Source organism: Pleurodeles waltl, chromosome 5 (genome assembly GCF_031143425.1).
Source record: "Pleurodeles waltl isolate 20211129_DDA chromosome 5, aPleWal1.hap1.20221129, whole genome shotgun sequence".
In the NCBI taxonomy this organism is placed as follows: Eukaryota; Metazoa; Chordata; class Amphibia; order Caudata; family Salamandridae; genus Pleurodeles; species Pleurodeles waltl.
Genome location: NC_090444.1, coordinates 173,807,332 through 173,831,421, shown reverse-complemented (window position 1 = coordinate 173,831,421; position 24,090 = coordinate 173,807,332). Strand labels below are relative to the sequence as shown.

Here is a 24,090-nt window from a genome sequence, read left to right as displayed (position 1 = left end):
ACCTTGGTTAAAGTTCCACTTTCACATTCCACTGTTAGTATAGGTTTCCCCCTCCCCCCAAGAGCCCTGTATTTTTTATGCTATTTTTTCAGGTTATTTTAGGTGTATAATTGTATGTAATATCTCTGAGGGAGATTTACCAATTACAGTTTATTAATAGTGCTGTAAAAAGTATCCTTTATTTTTGCAACACTTTTGTGGTTCTTTCTTGTGACTAAGTTATTGTCTGACTACTGTGGTATTGCAAGTGCTCAACATTCCTCCTGGCTTTAGCTGCTTGCCCTACCTACCCCTAAAGAGATTCTGCTATCTGGACCCCTACTCACTATTACTAGGGTTGCCTGGAGTCAGTATAGGGTGCCACCACATAGGTGAACACCGTAAACTGAGCCTACATCAGGCATATAGTCTGGATTCGGGATTATGGTGATATGAGGCTTTGAATATCCTTTCTAACACAGAAAAAATTTATCAAAGATGGTCATCCCAAATATCTGTGGTCTGCTTTGGATGCCACTGATGGAAAAAACCATGCTAAGGATTATGTATACAATCTTTAGAGCTAATTAAAGTGCTGTGCAAAATCTACTTACAAGACAAAATTTCCACAGTGTTTTTTGGAACTAGACTGACCAAATCCGAGGGGTCGCACAAAGAATCATTGTGTTTGCTGTAGAAGTAATATTAACATTGGACACCAGACCTGCAAAGAGATTCTTCCAGTTGTTTTCCTATTCTTCTGCATATTGACGGTACTCATCTGACCTAGGTCTCCTGCCGTGAGAACACAACAGTATAAACCTGAACCCTCAGCTCTAACTGGAAACATTTATGCTGCGGTCTCAAGTACTTGATTCAGAACAGAGGCCTCACATTAACGTCTACCTCTATGAAAAGGAGAGATGCATTAACATTTTAGATCGCCTTAAATGGTCCATAAGAAAAATACATATGCAACTGCAAGAAATTAAAAACATATTAATCAAAACAGGATAGGAAAAAAGATTACAGAGGCCACCTCTATGAAGTATTGCATGCTCTAAAGGCCTCAATTTTAAAAGGTAAATCGATAACATTAGTACACAAATATTTCCAGGTTAAAATTACTTCATGCACATACATGGATATGGATGAGCAGAAAATAAAACCAACCTGAGCAGCAATGAACTGCTTTAATCCTTCTACAGTCATACCTCTTCTCAGTACTCCACGTACAGTTGGAAATCTTGGATCATCCCTGTCAGAAAAGTGTACAAAATGAAGGGGTTATAGTTAGAATTAAAGGCAATATGAACAAGCTTTCAAGCAACATATTGATTATCATTCAGTGCCCATTCACACACAATTCAGTAATATTTTGCTTCTCACCTTGTTGGGTACATTGATAAGTTCATGATATATTAGTAACTAGATAAGCATATAACATTATTTGTTTTGTCATAGTCATCTAGTGTAAGCATAATAGTATTGTTCTGCGGGACTTATTGTTTGTCACTTTTGGTTTTCTCCTCTTTCCCAATGAGTTCCTTTACTTTGACGTTGCTGCACTCATCTTGTTGCTCAGTAACCTACTAATCGTTCCTTCACTAATAAGCCAGGCATACGTATCGCCCATTGTGCTATCGGACCAACATGACTTTTCCCTATAAATCGGTCTGATTCCAAGTCGTTATCAACATCACCTGGTTCCAGATTATGATGAAGTCATGTGGAAAAGCAGGGAGTTGTGGGGGAAAGAAGGATCGACTTTTTACTCTACCTGTTGGATCTAACCCCTTGTTTCATCATACTGTACAGCTGTTCTCTTCAAACTTGGTGTATTTTGAATTGGTATTTGCTCATATCCTAATCACTATTGTGTAACAGGGATCCTTCACAGGATTGCTAATGGTGTGACTGAGAAGCTCTCCTACAGGGTGGTCCCAAAACCATCTGTGCAACCTTGTCCCATTGATGTGGTATGGTTTCCCCCCTCAGCCCTCTGTTTTCCCATTTAACGCTATACTTTCAGAATCTGTCCATTTATTCACCTATGATGTCCACTGGTTTAGTAGTGACGAGGGATTTCCAGAACACCACTATTTTCCTCTTAGATAGGAGGGCTAGAGTTATATATGTGCTACCAATTTTTTTGCATTAGATATTGAAAATAGTCGAAGTACACATCACTCCGCTGTGAAAATTCCAGCTTTGTTTTAAGCACCTATTTTTTTTTGTTTTTTCCTTCCACAATCTCTCCCATGTCGAAGAATCCCACTTTTTCTTCTTCACATCTGGGGTACTGTGATAGCACTATTTTATAAATCTTATTAATCTTTACCCAGGTTAAATACCTCCTATGAAAATAGGTATATCTGCACAAATACTTCCCATGGTCTCTTTACCCATCCGAGTCCAGTCGTTTACCTAATTTCGCAAGTGTAAAAACCCATGTCTATCCACCTTCCAACAAGCTGTGTGGCCGGGCCCTAACCTAAGATTTCTTTCGATTTTCAGAAGTTTCTATCCCAACATTTGAGGGCTACTTACATTAGCAGAGTAAAGGGTTTCCCCATAATAATAAAGTATTAAGCTTACGTTCCTTTATAGTTTGGTCTTGGTTAGGCCCGTCTCATGTAGAAAACCTCATTCCAACATCTGTGTTATTACTTGGAGCTGGACTGCTAGATAATACGCTTTAAACTCTAGAGCGCTTCGACTGGTCTCTGACCCGTTTTGAGTTTTAATTAGCTGAAATCTACTCTGTCTTTGCGTTCCTAATGTAGACTAAGTAGGGAGTTCATCTAGTTTCTCAAATTAGGACCTGGGGACCCAAACTAGTAAATGTGAGATGTGACAGAATAACTGGTGGAGAATGGTCATTTTATTCAAGACTAATCTCTAATCTCTGGATAGCCAAGGGTAGCTTTTTTTACCCAGAGTTCAATGCTTCTTCTGAAGGATAAGTTCTAGCCACGTTGCATTCGAATAACTCTATATCTTTATGTATATTTGTAGACAGTGAATGGTACTGGGGTCACATACTAGAAGCCTGCCTAAGACCTCTGGGAGCCCCGCACTAATTTCTGAGTTAACTGCGAAGGCACAGATTTTATTCAGTTAGCACCTATACCACAAAGTCACCCAAATAATTGGCGTGTCTGCATAGAGTCCTTCTGCCCAGTCTGGCCAACCTTTAGAAAGCGCAAAAGGTAATCAGCAATATACCGAGATGACATATCCTCTTACATGAGGTTACCTCTCTTACCCTCTTTTCTCATTACTGCCGCTAGGGGTTCTATATCTAATTCAAATAGCATGACAAAGAGGGCACCTCTGTCGGATACCTCTGCCTGTTTCTATCGGACTAGATATGACACTTCTCGTGTGGACTCTGGCAGTAGCGTCAGAGTACAGAAATACTATCCATCTAGTGAATCCTATTCCTAATCTAAAGTGTTTTAACACTTATCAAGTCGTCTCCTCTCGAGTGAAATGACTGATCTAGGTCTGATATAACAACAACTACCTTTTCAACGGACTGGACATTTCCAGTAGTACTCTATATAGTCACCTTACGTATCTGATGTGTTGCGGACAGGATAAACCAGTATCAATCATGGTAAATCATGGAGAGGAAAATGAGTTGCAGTCTAAATGCTAGCGTTTGCTTGAAAACTGGATTTTAACCAACATGGTTTGGTGCATGATTAGGCTGAAGGCACCCAACAGATCAAATATGGTAAACAGTAGATAGGAATACCATCTCAAATGTATAACAAGACCGATTCAGTTCCATGACCTTGGTGGAAACCACACCAGCATATGTCCAGGAGTATAAATTTTGCAAAATGCTATCCGGATTTGATTAAATGTTCACCTACATTAACATGGTTAACTAAATAGGTGTCACCAAGACTGCATATCAGTCAGAAGAGAAAAATATTCTCATTTATCAACTTTAAATTACTTTTCTTCTCTCAACATACACTTGCACAGAGCAATGGGAAACTGGAGAATATTCCTCATTTGGCATCCAAACATTTAAAAAAACAGACCGTATGAGCAGGAACAAGATATTGTTAAGGGTGCTAATGTCTGTGTTAAAATGGATAAACTTCAAATATACTTATAGATAATTCTGTTTTCACTAAATGAAATGCTCCTAACATTTGCAACGTACCAGCCATCCACCAGCCCTTCATTGACAAACCAGGTAAGCTTCCTTTTGGAGAGTAAAGTGTTGTTGAGATTGAGCCGGCTGTACTCCCAGATGTAAGGTTTCCTTATCCCCAAAGCTTCAATGATCCAGTAAAACTGCTCGTCACGGTCGTGATATTCTGTCGTTCTGAGGGCATGAGTAACTCCTTCTATACTGTCCACAATTGGGCAGGCAAAGTCATAAGTTGGGTACACACTGAAAAAGAAAAACTCACATTGAACCCAGCAGCCATAAGTACAGCAGAAACATTCTTGTAGGTTTGAACACCTTTGGCAAAACAAGGTTTAGGCATATTTATAACCTGGGAAGTAATTAAACACGAATACCACTTGACAAATACAAATGGAACTAAAACATTAACATTTATTTGCAGTCCACATATGCAAATTAAATTCTCTGTGTCAATACAACAGACTTAACCTAATAAACCATTACTGCATCCCACCAGAAGTAACTAGGTGAACAGAAAGGTCTTCAGCTCCTTTTTGACCTTGATTAAACTCACAAGAAACTAAATTGGCAAGGATATTAGTCCCATAATATGGAATTCTGAGCCAAAAGTCTTCTGTTGTCACAGCATTCACACCTGGATAGTGGTATGAACAGTAATTCAGATACCTCTGACCATAGTGGATAACTTGGTGGAAAAATATGGTGAAGTCACCGAATCACCCAATATAAAGCTGAAGAAGTCAAACAATGACTGAAAATAAATACAAGGTGGCCCAGGAAGCAAGTCTGACGACCTAAAAGAAGGAGAGTTTGAAAAGCATAAAGCCATAAATCAGACACACAAGAGTATACTCAATATCATGTAATGCTGAAGTTGGTAGAAAGTCATGTGTAGACTATAACTTTGCAGCAAATGGCTAAAATAAAAGAGTAATAGATTTTAATCTGTGAAATTTGAAAAGTCACTCTTTAAAACTGCACCTATCTGGTGATCAAACGCAACCCTCATTTCACCTAGGTCGCAAACACCAGAGGATGTTGAATAGGGAGACATTACCTGCTTGTATTAAAGGCAGCTGCAGGGTCCTAGGACAGACTAACAAGAGCACTGTGTTTCAGCAGTGATTCCCTTCAAACCCTTTTGTTAATTCAATCTGCGACAATCAAAAGGCCACACCACTCTACAAGCATCCTTTGTGCAGCTGAGAGGCAGATGAACTGGAGTGTCATCTGCTTAAGAGTGAAGTAACACCTCAGATGCAAGGAAGGCATTTTAAGCATGGCTTTCAGGATATAGAAAAGAGGAGGGCAGACAGTGTGAATGAAAACAAATTACTTACCTGTAATGAAAATGTCACTTACCCAGTGTACATCTGTTCGTGGCATTGGTCGCTGCAGATTCACATGTTGTGCACAGTCCGCCATCTGGTGTTGGGTCGGAGTGTTACAAGTTGTTTTTTCTTCGAAGAAGTCTTTCGAGTCACAAGACCGAGGGACTCCTCCTCTTTGCTTCCATTGCGCATGGGCGTCGGCTCCATCTTAGATTGTTTTCCCCGCAGAGGGTGAGGTAGGAGTTGCCACTGGCTTGCAGCTTGTACAGCGACTCTTCCCAGCTGCGTCGAATTTTCGGCTTTCCTTATCCAGGGGTGGTGCATCGCCCGATGTGTGTGAATTGGCTCTTTTGCGAGCTGCTCCTACCACGACTGAGTCTGGTGGCAGTTGAGAGGTGATATAAGCAGGGTCTGTGGGAGGTGCTTTATATTTTTTCTCTACCCTTGGAGTGATCGCTCTACTCTTGACAGGGTCTTTGAAGATTTGCTTCGCGTGCCTTAGCATTCCTGGAAGCATAGGCAGGCTTCGGTAGTTGCTATGGGTGGAGGAGAGGGTGTTAAAAAGAAAGTCATCCTCGACAGGTTCTGTGTGTAACGACACGTTGTGGAATTCTGCTGCCCTAGCTACCACCTGCGCATACGCTGTGCTGTCCTCGGGTGGTGAGGGCTTGGTAGGGTATGACTCTGGGCTATTGTCTGACACTGGGGCGTCGTATAGGTCCCAAGCATCTTGGTCATCTTGGCTCATGGTGGTGTGAGCCGGTGAATGTGACAGAGTTTGTGCCGGTGATATCTGAGTTACAGGTGGAGGAGAGGGTGGCGGAGTTGCTTTCTTTGCCACCTTTGCTTGTGGTGTCAGTTGTTCAGTTTGGAACTCTAGTCTCCTTTTTCTCTTGATTGGTGGGAGAGTGCTAATCTTCCCTGTTCCACTCTGGATGAAGATCCTCTTTTGTGTATGGTCTACATCAGTAGTCTGTAACTCCTCTTCAAACCTGTGTTTACGCATTTGAGAGGACAATGATTGTTCCTCTGAATATGAGCCGGTAGTGGGTTCGGTTGCTGGTTGTTTTGGCACCGAAACTTTTTTTGTTTTCGGCTCCGAAGTGAATCTCTTCTTTTTCGGAGTCGAGCCTTCTCGGCGTCGATCATCCTCGGTGCCGCTGTCTCTGCGTCGAGCAGCGTCGGCTCCGCTTTCTCGGCGTCGATCTTTTTCGGCAACACTTTCTCGGTCCCGAGAATGTTGCGTGCCTGTGTCTCGACCCGAGTCGGACGATCTGGGCACCAGTTCGGCCTTTTTCGGTGCCGATGGACGGTCACCTTTATGCGTTGAGCCATGGCCAGTTGGCAGTGGCGTCCCCTGGGCCTTGTCTGTTTTCTTGTGCTGTGTGCTTTTCGACGTCTTACTCACAGTTTCCTCGACGTAGAATTCGTCCGATTCATGGATGGAGAAGGCTTCCTCCTCTTCTCCTTGTTCCTCGAACTCTCGGTGTTCTGTCGGCGTGGACGCCATCTGTAGTCTTCTGGTTCGACGGTCACGGAGCGTTTTTCGGGACCGGAACGCACGACAGGCCTCACAAGTTTCTTCTTTGTGCTCGGGTGACAGGCACAAGTTACAGACCAAATGTTGGTCCGTATATGGATATTTATTGTGGCATTTAGGACAGAATCGGAACGGGGTCCGTTCCATCGGTGTCGATGTTACACGCGGTCGGGCCGACCAGGCCCTGACGGGGGATCGAAATTACCCATAAGGGCTACCGTGCTCTTCACGATTCGTGTCGATTCTAACTATCCCGAGCGAAACAATACCGATGTAGTTTTTAGAAGTTTTGACTATCTTTCCGTCCCGAAACCCGGAGCGAAAAGGAACACGTCCGAACCCGAGGGCGGAAAAAAATCAATCTAAGATGGAGCTCATGCGCAATGGAAGCAAATAGGAGGAGTCCCTCGGTCTCGTGACTCAAAAGACTTCTTCGAAGAAAAAACAACTTGTAACACTCCGACTCAACACCAGATGGCGGACTGTGCACAACATGTGTATCTGCAGCAACAGATGCCATCGAACCTGCAGTTATCCAGTATTGGTATCTTTCATAGATTCACATGCTTGAATCATTCCCCCTTCGACAAAGTGGGAGTCCCACAGTACCTTAGAAAGTAGTATGCAAAAATCACACAGGGTATAATGGCAGCAGTCATCCATTGAATAGCCTAGGTCCTTTTGAAAAAAAGAACCAAACCTGAGCTATGACCAATCGGGCGCCATTACCCTCTAAAACAATCCCAAGAGGGGCTCTGTATGTGCTATTTCAAAGTAAGGAATAGCATGCACAGAGTCCAAGGGTTCCCCTTAGAGGTAAAATAGTGGTAAAAATAGATAATACTAATGCTCTATTTTGTGGTAGTGTGGTCGAGCAGTAGGCTTATCCAAGGAGTAGTGTTAAGCATTTGTTGTACATACACATAGACAATAAATGAGGTACACACACTCAGAGACAAATCCAGCCAATAGGTTTTTATATAGAAAAATATCTTTTCTTAGTTTATTTTAAGAACCACAGGTTCAAATTCTACATGTAATAGCTCATTCGAAAGGTATTGCAGGTAAGTATTTTAGGAACTTCAAATCATCAAAATTGCATGTATACTTTTCAAGTTATTCACAAATAGCTGTTTTAAAAGTGGACACTTAGTGCAATTTTCACAGTTCCTAGGGGAGGTAAGTATTTGTTAGTTTTACCAGGTAAGTAAGACACTTACAGGGTTCAGTTCTTGGTCCAAGGTAGCCCACCGTTGGGGGTTCAGAGCAACCCCAGAGTCACCACACCAGCAGCTCAGGGCCGGTCAGGTGCAGAGTTCAAAGTGGTGCCCAAAACACCTAGGCTAGAATGGAGAGAAGGGGGTGCCCCGGTTCCGGTCTGCTTGCAGGTAAGTACCCGCGTCTTCGGAGGGCAGACCAGGGGGGTTTTGTAGGGCACCGGGGGGGGACACAAGTCCACACAGAAATTTCACCCTCAGCGGCGCGGGGGCGGCCGGGTGCAGTGTAGAAACAAGCGTCGGGTTCGCAATGTTAGTCTATGAGAGATCTCGGGATCTCTTCAGCGCTGCAGGCAGGCAAGGGGGGGGTTCCTCGGGGAAACCTCCACTTGGGCAAGGGAGAGGGACTCCTGGGGGTCGCTTCTCCAGTGAAAGTCCGGTCCTTCAGGTCCTGGGGGCTGCGGGTGCAGGGTCTCTCCCAGGCGTCGGGACTTTAGATTCAAAGAGTCGCGGTCAGGGGAAGCCTCGGGATTCCCTCTGCAGGCGGCGCTGTGGGGGCTCAGGGGGGACAGGTTTTGGTACTCACAGTATCAGAGTAGTCCTGGGGTCCCTCCTGAGGGGTTGGATCGCCACCAGCCGAGTCGGGGTCGCCGGGTGCAGTGTTGCAAGTCTCACGCTTCTTGCGGGGAGCTTGCAGAGTTCTTTAAAGCTGCTGGAAACAAAGTTGCAGCTTTTCTTGGAGCAGGTCCGCTGTCCTCGGGAGTTTCTTGTCTTTTCGAAGCAGGGGCAGTCCTCAGAGGATGTCGAGGTCGCTGGTCCCTTTGGAAGGCGTCGCTGGAGCAGGATCTTTGGAAGGCAGGAGACAGGCCGGTGAGTTTCTGGAGCCAAGGCAGTTGTCGTCTTCTGGTCTTCCGCTGCAGGGGTTTCAGCTAGGCAGTCCTTCTTCTTGTAGTTGCAGGAATCTAATTTTCTAGGGTTCAGGGTAGCCCTTAAATACTAAATTTAAGGGCGTGTTTAGGTCTGGGGGGTTAGTAGCCAATGGCTACTAGCCCTGAGGGTGGGTACACCCTCTTTGTGCCTCCTCCCAAGGGGAGGGGGTCACAATCCTAACCCTATTGGGGGAATCCTCCATCTGCAAGATGGAGGATTTCTAAAAGTTAGAGTCACCTCAGCTCAGGACACCTTAGGGGCTGTCCTGACTGGCCAGTGACTCCTCCTTGTTATTCTCATTATTTTCTCCGGCCTTGCCGCCAAAAGTGGGGCCTGGCCGGAGGGGGCGGGCAACTCCACTAGCTGGAGTGTCCTGCTGGGTTGGCACAAAGGAGGTGAGCCTTTGAGGCTCACCGCCAGGTGTGACAATTCCTGCCTGGGAGAGGTGTTAGCATCTCCACCCAGTGCAGGCTTTGTTACTGGCCTCAGAGTGACAAAGGCACTCTCCCCATGGGGCCAGCAACATGTCTCGGTTTGGGGCAGGCTGCTAAAACTAGTCAGCCTACACAGATAGTCGGTTAAGTTTCAGGGGGCACCTCTAAGGTGCCCTCTGTGGTGTATTTTACAATAAAATGTACACTGGCATCAGTGTGCATTTATTGTGCTGAGAAGTTTGATACCAAACTTCCCAGTTTTCAGTGTAGCCATTATGGTGCTGTGGAGTTCGCGTTTGACAGACTCCCAGACCATATACTCTTATGGCTACCCTGCACTTACAATGTCTAAGGTTTTATTTAGACACTGTAGGGGTATCATGCTCATGCACTGGTACCCTCACCTATGGTATAGTGCACCCTGCCTTAGGGCTGTAAGGCCTGCTAGAGGGGTGTCTTACCTATACTGCATAGGCAGTGAGAGGCTGGCATGGCACCCTGAGGGGAGTGCCATGTCGACTTACTCGTTTTGTCCTCACTAGCACACACAAGCTGGCAAGCAGTGTGTCTGTGCTGAGTGAGAGGTCTCCAGGGTGGCATAAGACATGCTGCAGCCCTTAGAGACCTTCCTTGGCATCAGGGCCCTTGGTACTTGAAGTACCAGTTACAAGGGACTTATCTGGATGCCAGGGTCTGCCAATTGTGGATACAAAAGTACAGGTTAGGGAAAGAACACTGGTGCTGGGGCCTGGTTAGCAGGCCTCAGCACACTTTCAATTGTAAACATAGCATCAGCAAAGGCAAAAAGTCAGGGGGCAACCATGCCAAGGAGGCATTTCCTTACACAACCCCCCCCCAAACGAAAGAGGATGAGACTAACCTTTCCCAAGAGAGTCTTCATTTTCTAAGTGGAAGAACCTGGAAAGGCCATCTGCATTGGCATGGGCAGTCCCAGGTCTGTGTTCCACTATAAAGTCCCTTCCCTGTAGGGAGATGGACCACCTCAACAGTTTAGGATTTTCACCTTTCATTTGCATCAGCCATTTGAGAGGTCTGTGGTCAGTTTGAACTAGGAAGTGAGTCCCAAAGAGGTATGGTCTCAGCTTCTTCAGGGACCAGACCACAGCAAAGGCCTCCCTCTCAATGGCACTCCAACGCTGCTCCCTGGGGAGTAACCTCCTGCTAATGAAAGCAACAGGCTGGTCAAGGCCATCATCATTTGTCTGGGACAAAACTGCCCCTATCCCATGTTCAGAGGCATCAGTCTGCACAATGAACTGCTTAGAATAATCTGGAGCTTTGAGAACTGGTGCTGAGCACATTGCCTGTTTCAGGGTGTCAAAGGCCTGTTGGCAGTCCACAGTCCAGTTCACTTTCTTGGGCATTTTCTTGGAGGTGAGCTCAGTGAGGGCTGTCACAATGGATCCATACCCCTTCACAAACCTCCTGTAGTACCCAGTCAAGCCAAGGAATGCCCTGACTTGAGTCTGGGTTTTTGGAGCTACCCAGTCCAGAATAGTCTGGATCTTGGGTTGGAGTGGTTGAACTTGGCCTCCACCTACAAGGTGTCCCAAGTAAACCACAGTTCCCTGCCCTATCTGGCATTTGGATGCCTTGATAGAGAGGCCTGCAGATTGCAGAGCCTTCAAAACCTTCCTCAGGTGGACCAGGTGATCCTGCCAGGTGGAGCTAAAGACAGCAATATCATCAAGATAAGCTGTGCTAAAGGACTCCAAGCCAGCAAGGACTTGATTCACCAACCTTTGGAAGGTGGCAGGGGCATTCTTTAAACCAAAGGGCATAACAGTAAACTGATAATGCCCATCAGGTGTGGAGAATGCTGTCTTTTCTTTTGCTCCAGGTGCCATTTTTATTTGCCAGTACCCTGCTGTCAAGTCAAAGGTACTTAGAAATTTGGCAGCACCTAATTTATCAATGAGCTCATCAGCTCTTGGAATTGGATGAGCATCTGTCTTGGTGACAGAATTGAGCCCTCTGTAGTCCACACAAAACCTCATCTCTTTCTTTCCATCTGTGGTGTGAGGTTTGGGGACCAAGACCACTGGGCTAGCCCAGGGGCTGTCAGAGCGCTCAATGACTCCCAATTCCAGCATCTTGTGGACTTCCACCTTGATGCTTTCCTTAACATGGTCAGACTGTCTAAAGATTTTGTTCTTGACAGGCATGCTGTCTCCTGTGTCCACATCATGGGTACACAGGTGTGTCTGACCAGGGGTTAAGGAGAAGAGTTCAGGAAACTGTTGTAGGACTCTCCTACAATCAGCTTGCTGTTGGCCAGAGAGGGTGTCTGAGTAGATCACTCCATCTACTGTACCATCTTTTGGGTCTGATGACAGAAGATCAGGGAGAGGTTCACTCTCTGCCTCCTGATCCTCATCTGTTACCATCAACAGATTGACATCAGCCCTGTCGTGGAAGAGCTTAAGGCGGTTTACATGGATCACCCTTTTGGGGCTCCTGCTTGTGCCCAGGTCCACCAAGTAGGTGACCTGACTCTTCCTCTCTAGTACTGGGTAAGGGCCACTCCATTTGTCCTGGAGTGCCCTGGGAGCCACAGGCTCCAGAACCCAGACTTTCTGCCCTGGTTGGAACTCAACCAGTGCAGCCTTTTGGTCATACCAAAACTTCTGGAGCTGTTGGCTGGCCTCAAGGTTTTTGGTTGCCTTTTCCATGTACTCTGCCATTCTAGAGCGAAGGCCAAGTACATAGTCCACTATGTCCTGTTTAGGCTCATGGAGAGGTCTCTCCCAGCCTTCTTTAACAAGGGCAAGTGGTCCCCTTACAGGATGACCAAACAGAAGTTCAAAGGGTGAGAACCCTACTCCCTTCTGTGGTACCTCCCTGTAAGCGAAAAGCAGACATGGCAGGAGGACATCCCATCTCCTTTTGAGTTTTTCTGGGAGCCCCATGATCATGCCCTTTAATGTCTTGTTGAATCTCTCAACTAAGCCATTAGTTTGTGGATGGTAAGGTGTAGTGAATTTATAAGTCACTCCACACTCATTCCACATGTGCTTTAGGTATGCTGACATGAAGTTGGTACCTCTGTCAGACACCACCTCCTTAGGGAAACCCACTCTGGTAAAGATACCAATGAGGGCCTTGGCTACTGCAGGGGCAGTAGTCGACCTAAGGGGAATAGCTTCAGGATACCTGGTAGCATGATCCACTACTACCAGGATATACATATTTCCTGAGGCTGTGGGAGGTTCCAGTGGACCAACTATGTCCACACCCACTCTTTCAAAGGGCACCCCCACCACTGGAAGTGGAATGAGGGGGGCCTTTGGGTGCCCACCTGTCTTACCACTGGCTTGACAGGTGGGGCAGGAGAGGCAAAACTCCTTAACCATGTTGGACATATTGGGCCAGTAGAAGTGGTTGACTAACCTCTCCCACGTCTTGGTTTGTCCCAAATGTCCAGCAAGGGGAATGTCATGGGCCAATGTTAGGATGAACTCTCTGAACAGCTGAGGCACTACCACTCTCCTAGTGGCACCAGGTTTGGGGTCTCTGGCCTCAGTGTACAGGAGCCCATCTTCCCAATAGACCCTATGTGTTCCATTTTTCTTGCCTTTGGACTCTTCAGCAGCTTGCTGCCTAAGGCCTTCAAGAGAGGGACAGGTTTCTTGTCCCTTACACAGCTCCTCCCTTGAGGGTCCCCCTGGGCCTAAGAGCTCAACCTGATAAGGTTCAAGCTCCAAAGGCTCAGTTCCCTCAGAGGGCAGAACTTCTTCCTGAGAAGAGAGGTTCCCTTTCTTTTGCTGTGTTGCAGTTGGTTTCCCAACTGACTTTCCTGTTCTCTTGGTAGGCTGGGCCATTTTTCCAGACTCCAGCTCTACTTTTTCACCCTGTGCCTTGCATTGTGCTCTCGTTTTCACACACACCAGTTCAGGGATACCCAGCATTGCTGCATGGGTTTTTAGCTCTACCTCAGCCCATGCTGAGGACTCCAGGTCATTTCCAAGCAGACAGTCCACTGGGATATTTGAGGAGACCACCACCTGCTTCAGGCCATTGACCCCTCCCCATTCTAAAGTAACCATTGCCATGGGATGTACTTTTCTCTGATTGTCAGCGTTGGTGACTGTGTAAGTTTTTCCAGTCAGGTATTGGCCAGGGGAAACCAGTTTCTCTGTCACCATGGTGACACTGGCACCTGTATCCCTCAGGCCCTCTATTCTAGTCCCATTAATTAAGAGTTGCTGTCTGTATTTTTGCATGTTAGGCGGCCAGACAGCTAGTGTGGCTAAATCCACCCCACCCTCAGAAACTAGAGTAGCTTCAGTGTGGACCCTGATTTGCTCTGGGCACACTGTTGATCCCACTTGGAGACTAGCCATACCAGTGTTACCTGGATGGGAGTTTGGAGTGGAACCTTTCTTGGGACAGGCCTTGTCTCCAGTTTGGTGTCCATGCTGTTTACAGCTATGACACCAGGCCTTTTTGGGATCAAAGTTTTTACCCTTGTACCCATTGTTTTGTGAAGAGGCTCTGGGCCCACCCTCCTGTGCAGGTTTTTGGGGGCCTGTAGAAGACTCTTTACTATTTTTAGTTTTGGTTGTCTCATCACCCTTCTGCTGGGGAGTCTTTGTGACCCCTTTCTTTTGGTCACCCCCTGTTGAAGTCTTGGACACCCTTGTCTTGACCCAATGGTCCGCCTTCTTTCCCAATTCTTGGGGAGAAATTGGTCCTAGGTCTACCAGATGCTGATGCAGTTTATCATTGAAACAATTACTTAACAGGTGTTCTTTCACAAATAAATTGTACAGCCCATCATAATTACTTACACCACTGCCTTGAATCCAACCATCTAGTGTTTTCACTGAGTAGTCAACAAAGTCAACCCAGGTCTGGCTCGAGGATTTTTGAGCCCCCCTGAACCTAATCCTGTACTCCTCAGTGGAGAATCCAAAGCCCTCAATCAGGGTACCCTTCATGAGGTCATAAGATTCTGCATCTTGTCCAGAGAGTGTGAGGAGTCTATCCCTACACTTTCCTGTGAACATTTCCCAAAGGAGAGCACCCCAGTGAGATCTGTTCACTTTTCTGGTTACACAAGCCCTCTCAAAAGCTGTGAACCATTTGGTGATGTCATCACCATCTTCATATTTAGTTACAATCCCTTTGGGGATTTTCAACATGTCAGGAGAATCTCTGACCCTATTTATGTTGCTGCCACCATTGATGGGTCCTAGGCCCATCTCTTGTCTTTCCCTCTCTATGGCTAGGATCTGTCTTTCCAAAGCCAATCTTTTGGCCATCCTGGCTAACTGGATGTCCTCTTCACTGGGGTTATCCTCAGTGATTTCAGAGTTGTTGGTCCCTCCTGTGAGGGAACCAGCATCTCTGACTATTATTTGTGGAGTCAGGGCTTGAGAAGCCCTGCTCTCCCTAAGTAGGACTGGAGGGGGGGAATTTCCCTCCAAGTCACTATCTTCATCCTCTGAGTTGCCATCCTCAGAGGGGTTGGCCTTTTCAAACTCTGCCAAAAGCTCCTGGAGCTGTACTTTGGTAGGTTTGGGGCCCATTGCTATTTTCTTTAGTTTACAGAGTGACCTTAGCTCTCTCATCTGTAGATGGAGGTAAGGTGTGGTGTCGAGTTCCACCACATTCACATCTGTGCTAGACATTATGCTTCTAAAAGTTGGAATACTTTTTAAGAAACTAAAACTGGTTCTAGAATCTAATTCAAACTTTTACCAAACTTTTAAACTCTAAAAGAAATGCTAAACAGGATCTAACACAAGGCCCTAGCAGGTCTTTTAAGAATTTAGAAAACTTTTCAAATTGCAAAAATCAATTTCTAATGACAATTTTGGAATTTGTCGTGTGATCAGGTATTGGCTGAGTAGTCCAGCAAATGCAAAGTCTTGTACCCCACCGCTGATCCACCAATGTAGGAAGTTGGCTCTGTATGTGCTATTTCAAAGTAAGGAATAGCATGCACAGAGTCCAAGGGTTCCCCTTAGAGGTAAAATAGTGGTAAAAATAGATAATACTAATGCTCTATTTTGTGGTAGTGTGGTCGAGCAGTAGGCTTATCCAAGGAGTAGTGTTAAGCATTTGTTGTACATACACATAGACAATAAATGAGGTACACACACTCAGAGACAAATCCAGCCAATAGGTTTTTATATAGAAAAATATCTTTTCTTAGTTTATTTTAAGAACCACAGGTTCAAATTCTACATGTAATAGCTCATTCGAAAGGTATTGCAGGTAAGTATTTTAGGAACTTCAAATCATCAAAATTGCATGTATACTTTTCAAGTTATTCACAAATAGCTGTTTTAAAAGTGGACACTTAGTGCAATTTTCACAGTTCCTAGGGGAGGTAAGTATTTGTTAGTTTTACCAGGTAAGTAAGACACTTACAGGGTTCAGTTCTTGGTCCAAGGTAGCCCACCGTTGGGGGTTCAGAGCAACCCCAGAGTCACCACACCAGCAGCTCAGGGCCGGTCAGGTGCAGAGTTCAAAGTGGTGCCCAAAACACCTAGGCTAGAATGGAGAGAAGGGGGTGCCCCGGTTCCGGTCTGCTTGCAGGTAAGTACCCGCGTCTTCGGAGGGCAGACCAGGGGGGTTTTGTAGGGCACCGGGGGGGGACACAAGTCCACACAGAAATTTCACCCTCAGCGGCGCGGGGGCGGCCGGGTGCAGTGTAGAAACAAGCGTCGGGTTCGCAATGTTAGTCTATGAGAGATCTCGGGATCTCTTCAGCGCTGCAGGCAGGCAAGGGGGGGGTTCCTCGGGGAAACCTCCACTTGGGCAAGGGAGAGGGACTCCTGGGGGTCGCTTCTCCAGTGAAAGTCCGGTCCTTCAGGTCCTGGGGGCTGCGGGTGCAGGGTCTCTCCCAGGCGTCGGGACTTTAGATTCAAAGAGTCGCGGTCAGGGGAAGCCTCGGGATTCCCTCTGCAGGCGGCGCTGTGGGGGCTCAGGGGGGACAGGTTTTGGTACTCACAGTATCAGAGTAGTCCTGGGGTCCCTCCTGAGGGGTTGGATCGCCACCAGCCGAGTCGGGGTCGCCGGGTGCAGTGTTGCAAGTCTCACGCTTCTTGCGGGGAGCTTGCAGAGTTCTTTAAAGCTGCTGGAAACAAAGTTGCAGCTTTTCTTGGAGCAGGTCCGCTGTCCTCGGGAGTTTCTTGTCTTTTCGAAGCAGGGGCAGTCCTCAGAGGATGTCGAGGTCGCTGGTCCCTTTGGAAGGCGTCGCTGGAGCAGGATCTTTGGAAGGCAGGAGACAGGCCGGTGAGTTTCTGGAGCCAAGGCAGTTGTCGTCTTCTGGTCTTCCGCTGCAGGGGTTTCAGCTAGGCAGTCCTTCTTCTTGTAGTTGCAGGAATCTAATTTTCTAGGGTTCAGGGTAGCCCTTAAATACTAAATTTAAGGGCGTGTTTAGGTCTGGGGGGTTAGTAGCCAATGGCTACTAGCCCTGAGGGTGGGTACACCCTCTTTGTGCCTCCTCCCAAGGGGAGGGGGTCACAATCCTAACCCTATTGGGGGAATCCTCCATCTGCAAGATGGAGGATTTCTAAAAGTTAGAGTCACCTCAGCTCAGGACACCTTAGGGGCTGTCCTGACTGGCCAGTGACTCCTCCTTGTTATTCTCATTATTTTCTCCGGCCTTGCCGCCAAAAGTGGGGCCTGGCCGGAGGGGGCGGGCAACTCCACTAGCTGGAGTGTCCTGCTGGGTTGGCACAAAGGAGGTGAGCCTTTGAGGCTCACCGCCAGGTGTGACAATTCCTGCCTGGGAGAGGTGTTAGCATCTCCACCCAGTGCAGGCTTTGTTACTGGCCTCAGAGTGACAAAGGCACTCTCCCCATGGGGCCAGCAACATGTCTCGGTTTGGGGCAGGCTGCTAAAACTAGTCAGCCTACACAGATAGTCGGTTAAGTTTCAGGGGGCACCTCTAAGGTGCCCTCTGTGGTGTATTTTACAATAAAATGTACACTGGCATCAGTGTGCATTTATTGTGCTGAGAAGTTTGATACCAAACTTCCCAGTTTTCAGTGTAGCCATTATGGTGCTGTGGAGTTCGCGTTTGACAGACTCCCAGACCATATACTCTTATGGCTACCCTGCACTTACAATGTCTAAGGTTTTATTTAGACACTGTAGGGGTATCATGCTCATGCACTGGTACCCTCACCTATGGTATAGTGCACCCTGCCTTAGGGCTGTAAGGCCTGCTAGAGGGGTGTCTTACCTATACTGCATAGGCAGTGAGAGGCTGGCATGGCACCCTGAGGGGAGTGCCATGTCGACTTACTCGTTTTGTCCTCACTAGCACACACAAGCTGGCAAGCAGTGTGTCTGTGCTGAGTGAGAGGTCTCCAGGGTGGCATAAGACATGCTGCAGCCCTTAGAGACCTTCCTTGGCATCAGGGCCCTTGGTACTTGAAGTACCAGTTACAAGGGACTTATCTGGATGCCAGGGTCTGCCAATTGTGGATACAAAAGTACAGGTTAGGGAAAGAACACTGGTGCTGGGGCCTGGTTAGCAGGCCTCAGCACACTTTCAATTGTAAACATAGCATCAGCAAAGGCAAAAAGTCAGGGGGCAACCATGCCAAGGAGGCATTTCCTTACACTCTCTCCTTAAGATTTTTGAGCACAAGAGTGAAGTACAAACTGAGGTAAAAAGGTGAGCCTCTACAGGGAGGAGGGTGTCTCGCATGTTAATCTATGAAAGATAGCAGTACTGGATAATTGCAGTTACAGGTAAGTAACTTGTTTTCCTATTCAGTATTGGATCTTTCATAGATTAACACGCTTGAATCAGAATAGCAAGGAGTACTTAAAGCAAGTATTACAACCTTAGTGGGTGATGGGTAAATAGAAAAATAGTTCATAGCAGTCTCAGAGGAATACAATAATTATTTATACATAGTACATTTTATATATAAATACCTTGTTAAACCACAGATGTACAAGAAGCATTATAGCAGCATGATAACAGTTTACATTAAAAAATAGGTTCACCTGACTGAAATAGATGGGGCAGCATCGCCTGTCCTACTGCCGAGTCACTGCTGTGTGCTGACTCCAGGAAGCAGTGCTGTGTGAAGGAATGGGTAGTCTTACATGTCGCAGCCTGGCATATCTTATCCAATGATATGCCTGAGAAAAGAGAGGCGAGGTTAACACTGCCCTCGTGGAATGTGCCTTAGATTTCTTGCATAGTGGTTTGCCAGCTTTAGAGTGGCTGAACTGAATAGTTTGTGAAATCCATCTTGCTATTGTTCATTTCCTTACAGGAGCTCCCTTAGCTCCTTGTCTGTAGGAGACGAACAATTGATCTGTTTTGTATAGTTGCTTCATGCAGTGAAGATAAAACTTGAGACATTGTCTTATGTCTAGAGAATGTAGAGCTCTTTCAGCCGGCATAGTTCGATTTGGAAAGAATGTTCACAGGATGATCGGTTTGTTGAGAGGCAACCGAGATGGGACCTTTGGGATGTATTTTGGATTTGTTCTGAGAAGTACAAAGTCAGTTGAGAAATGCAGGAATGGTTCCTGAATTGTTAAAGCTTGTATGTTACTGACTCTCCTGGAAGAAGTGAGAGAAAGAAGAGTAGCAACCTTCCATATGAGATAGTTCAGCTCAGCTTTATGTATCGGCTCCAATAAAGATTGCATTAGCTGAGCGAGAGTAATGTTGAGATTCCTTTACGGAGGAGGTGTTCAGACAAGAGGGAAAGTACAAAATAACCCCTTCATAAAATGTTTGGTGAGCCTGACAGAACAAACAAGCCTTACTTGCACCTCGTCTGTAATTTGAGATTGCAGCCAGGTGGACTTTCACGGAAGCAAAGACTATCCCGGATTTGGTGACAAAAGGAGATAAGGTATGATTTGCTCAGGAGAAGCCTGGAATGGATGAAAATTATTTTGTTGGCACCAAGCAGAGAATCCTCTCCACTTCAGTCTATCAGTCTTGTTAGTACTTTCAGCTCTTGCTCTAGAGTATCTCTCTACATTCCTGATCGATATTCATGTTTCTGAATTCATAGAACTCAGGAGCCATGCATGCAACTGGAGAGAGGCTAGTTCCGGATGCAATATCTGCCCTTGGTTCTTCAACAGTAGTGTTTGCTTTTTGGGCAGTGGAATGGGTTTGGTCACAAACAAGAGAATCAGCTCTGTGAACCAGTGTTGTCTGGGCTATCTGTGAGCTATTAAAATGAGCTGACAGCGCTCCATTTTCATTTTCCTAGGAACCCTGGGGATCAACGGAAAACGGGGAAAAGGGGGAAAGCATATGCAAAGATCCCATACCATCGCGTCAAAAAGGCATTCCCCCACGATCCCGGGAGAGGGTATCGATTGGTGTAAAACTAGCAATTGAAAGAGATGCAGAGCTGGTCGACCCAAACGCGAGAGGATCTTGCTCACCTCCTGTTGATTCAGCTCCCACTTGTGACAACTGTCTTCTGTCCTGCTGAGCGTGCCTGCAAGAGCATTGTTGATGCCAGACATGTGTTCTGCCCTGAGAGAAATGTTGTTCAATGTCAGCCAATCCCAGAGAATTTGAGCTTCTTGTGAAAGGGATAGGGATCGTGTTCCTCCCCTTTTGTTTATATAGTACATGCTGGTCATGTTGTACATGTGGACCAGCACTGACAAACCAGAGATCTGTGGAAGAAAGGCTCTTAGTGTGAGAAAGACGGCCTTATATTCCAAGAGGTTGATGTGCATCGATTTTAGAGTCTCAGGCCCATTTTCCTGGATGCACATGTCCTGCAAATGACAACCCCAGCACTCAAGAGAAGCATCTGTAGAAATAACGAAGTCCGGGTATTGTGACTTGTACTGCTGAACCATGCAAAACATGATTGCTATGAGTCCACCACTACAAAGCCTCTATTATCCTTGGTTTAACAGGGACTACGTTCTTGAAGGACCCTTGAGAATGAATCCACTGGAGCTGTCCCATTTTTAGTCATGCTAGAGGTACCAGGTTTATTGATGAGGAAATCATCCCTAGCAGTGGCTTGAAGAGCCTCACAGCATTTGACTTTTTTGGGATACATTTAAAGCTATGGCGGTTAATTTTTTGCTTTTGATCTTTTGAGAGATAGGCCTGTTTTTTGACTGTATTGATCTTTGCACCAAAAATATAATCTTGCGCGATGGAATAAGAGATGATTTTTGGGTGATTCACTGTTAGCCTCAGATTGTGGAATAACGCAAACAGGCATTGGTGGATTGAGAAGCCTGCTGTGATATTGGCGCTTTGAGCAGCCAATCGTCCAAATAGGTAAAGACTTGGAAGCCTTGCTTGCAAAGATGTGCGGCTATTGGTGCAACACATTTCGTAAAGATTCGGGGGCTGATTTTAATCCGAAAGGTAGAACCTTGAACTGATAATGGGTACTGGCTAAAGCAGAGGTTCCTGCGATGCCTGGGATAAATCAGATTGTGAAAGAAGGCATCCTGGAGATCCAGCAATATCATGTAATCTCCACTGTTGAGAAGGTATAAGATGTCTAAGAGGGTTATCATCCAGAAGGAATGTTCGCGCAGAAACTTGTTCAACTGTCCGAGATCTAAAATTGGTCTCCATTCCCCATTCTTTTTTTCTCACCAGGAAGAATCTGGAGTAAAACCCTAGGCCTTTCTGATGAGTGAGAACCTTCTCTATTACTCCTTTGGAAAGCATTAGAGTAACTTCTCGTTTCAGTAAGTGAAGATGAGGTGGATGTGCTCCTTTCGGAGAATGATTTGGGGGTTTCTGCAAAAGCTCCAAGGTGTGACCGGAAGACACTATGTCCAACACCCATTTGTCTGATGTTATTTTCTTCCACTGATGCAAGTAATGGGAGATGTTTGCGCCAATTTGGTTGCGATGAGAGGAAGAAATTGAAACCGGTATCCCCTGGGAATCATTGTTTGCAGACGGTGTCCTGAACTCGGGAGGGCTGTTTCGGCCTGCCTCCTTGCCTGGTGTATGCTGCTGCAGGCGGTTGACGATCGGTCACTGAGACCTGAACTGCAACAAAGGCTGGTGTCTCTGATATCCACCTCTGTAGGATGTGAAACCTCTGCCCCTGGCTCCTCAAAAGGACACTTTTCTATATTGCAGACGGACTGTAGTCGTGTCTAAAATCCCTATGGGTAACAGCATGGGAAAAATGCTTTTTGCGACTCACCTTTTTCTTGGCCCCGCTTGACCAATCACCCTGAAACTTTGCAAACTTCAGCTGAGGTGAGTGGCATACTAGTTTAAAAAAAAAAAAAAAACTTTGTGACGATTAATCAAACGGGCTGAAGTTATTAGCAAAAAAAAAAAAAAAAAAAAAAAAAACTCTTCATCTATGGGAATTTTGGCCCAACTATGACTATCTACTGGTGACCACCACATATGGAAAATGTCACTTACCCAGTGTACATCTGTTCGTGGCATGAGACGCTGAAGATTCACATGCTGTGCATTATCCTGCCATCTAGTGTTGGGCTCGGAGTGTTACAAGTTGTTTTTCTTCAAAGAAGTCTTTTCGAGTCACGGGACCGAGTGACTCCTCCCTTTCGGCTCCATTGCGCATGGGCGTCGACTCCATCTTAGATTGTTTTCCCCGCAAAGGGTGAGGTAGGAGTTGTGAGTATACGAGGTGTCCATGCAATGGAGTAGTAATGTATGTACCTAATGTTTATTAAAATAATATTTATTTACATATTTACAATTTTCATACAACTAAAAACGGCTACAGGCTACCGGGGAGGTGGGAGGGCGCATGTGAATCTGCAGCGTCTCATGCCACGAACAGATGTACACTGGGTAAGTGACATTTTCCATTCGGTGGCATGTGTAGCTGCAGATACACATGCTGTGCATAGACTACAAAGCAGTAATCTCCCCAAAAAGCGGTGGTTTAGCCTGTAGGAGTTGAAGTTGTCTGAAATAATGTTCTTAATACAGCCTGTCCTACTGTGGCTTGTTGTGTTGCTAACACGTCTACACAGTAATGCTTAGTAAATGTATGAGGCGTAGACCAGGTGGTTGCCTTACAAATTTCTGTCATTGGTATATTCCCAAGAAAAGCCATTGTGGCGCCTTTCTTTCTAGTGGAATGTGCTCTTGGTGTAATCGGTAATTCTCTTTTTGCTTTAAGGTAGCAAGTTTGAATGCATTTAACTATCCATCTGGAAATGCCTTGTTTGGATATAGGGTTACCTGCATGAGGTTTTTGGAAAGCTACAAACAATTGTTTTATTTTACGAAATTGTTTCGTTCTGTCAATGTAATACATTAGTGCCCTTTTTATGTGTAATGTATGGAAGGCCCTTTCAGCTACTGAGTCTGGTTGTGGAAAGAAGACTGGGAGTTCCACAGTTTGGTTTAGATGGAATGGTGATATGACCTTTGGTAAGAATTTTGAATTTGTACGGAGAACCACTTTATGTTTATGTATTTGTATAAAGGGTTCTTGAATAGTAAATGCTTGTATTTCACTCACTCTTCTTAGTGATGTGATAGCTATTAGAAAGGCTACTTTCCAAGTCAGATATTGTATTTGACAAGAATGCATGGGTTTGAATGGTGGGCCAATGAGTCGTGTTAATACAATATTAAGGTTCCACAAAGGTACTGGTGGTGTCATTGGGGGTATGATTCTTTTTAGTCCCTCCATAAATGCTTTAATGACTGGTATTCTAAAAAGTTATGTTGTATGTGTAATCTGCAGATAGGCAGATATTGCAGTGAGATGGATTTTAATGGAAGAGAATGCTAGATTAGACTTTTGTAAGTGTAATAAATAACTTACAATGTCCTTTGTGGAGGCATATAGTGGTGGAATTTGATTAGTGTGGCAGTAGCAAACAAATCTTTTCCATTTGTTTGCGTAACAGTGTCTTGTTGTAGGTTTTCTCGCTTGTTTAATGACCTCCATACATTCTTGTGGAAGGTTTAAATGTCCAAATTCTAAGACTTCAGGAGCCAGATTTCTAGATTGAGCGATGCTGGATTCGGTGGGTATCTGATCTGTTGTTTGTGTTGTGTTAACAGATCTGGTCTGTTTGGTAGTTTGATGTGGGGTACTACTGATAAGTCTAACAGTGTTGTGTACCACGGTTGGCGAGCCCAGGTTGGTGCTATTAGTATTAGTTTGAGTTTGTCTTGACTCAGTTTGTTGACCAGATAAGGAATGAGCGGGAGAGGGGGTAAAAGCGTAAGCAAATATCCCTGACCAACTGATCCATAAAGCATTGCCCTTGGACTGAGGGTGTGGGTACCTGGACGCAAAGTTTTGGCATTTTGCATTTTCTTTTGTTGCAAATAGGTCTATGTTTGGTGTTCCCCAGCGGTGGAAGTGATCCTGTAGGATTTGGGGATGAATTTCCCATTCATGAGTTTGCTGGTGATCTCGACTGAGATTGTCGGCTAATTGATTCTGAATGCCTGGTATGTATTGTGCTATTAGGCGAATGTGGTTGTGAATTGCCCAATGCCAAATCTTTTGTGCTACGA

The 24,090-nt window shown here is 45.6% G+C and overlaps 1 protein-coding gene across 3 annotated transcripts in view; it reads right to left on the bottom strand.

Annotated features, from left to right (window-relative positions):
- EPRS1 (glutamyl-prolyl-tRNA synthetase 1) overlaps window positions 1–24,090 on the bottom strand; it is a 488,457-nt gene that overhangs the window by 393,370 nt on the left and 70,997 nt on the right. For all 3 annotated transcript variants that reach the window (XM_069233874.1, XM_069233875.1, XM_069233876.1), the window contains exons 10-11: window positions 4,163–4,396; window positions 1,153–1,237 (exon numbers count right to left, since the gene is read on the bottom strand). In XM_069233874.1, the coding sequence (XP_069089975.1) occupies window positions 1,153–1,237; window positions 4,163–4,396 (319 nt within the window). The remainder of the gene's footprint in view (window positions 1–1,152; window positions 1,238–4,162; window positions 4,397–24,090) is intronic.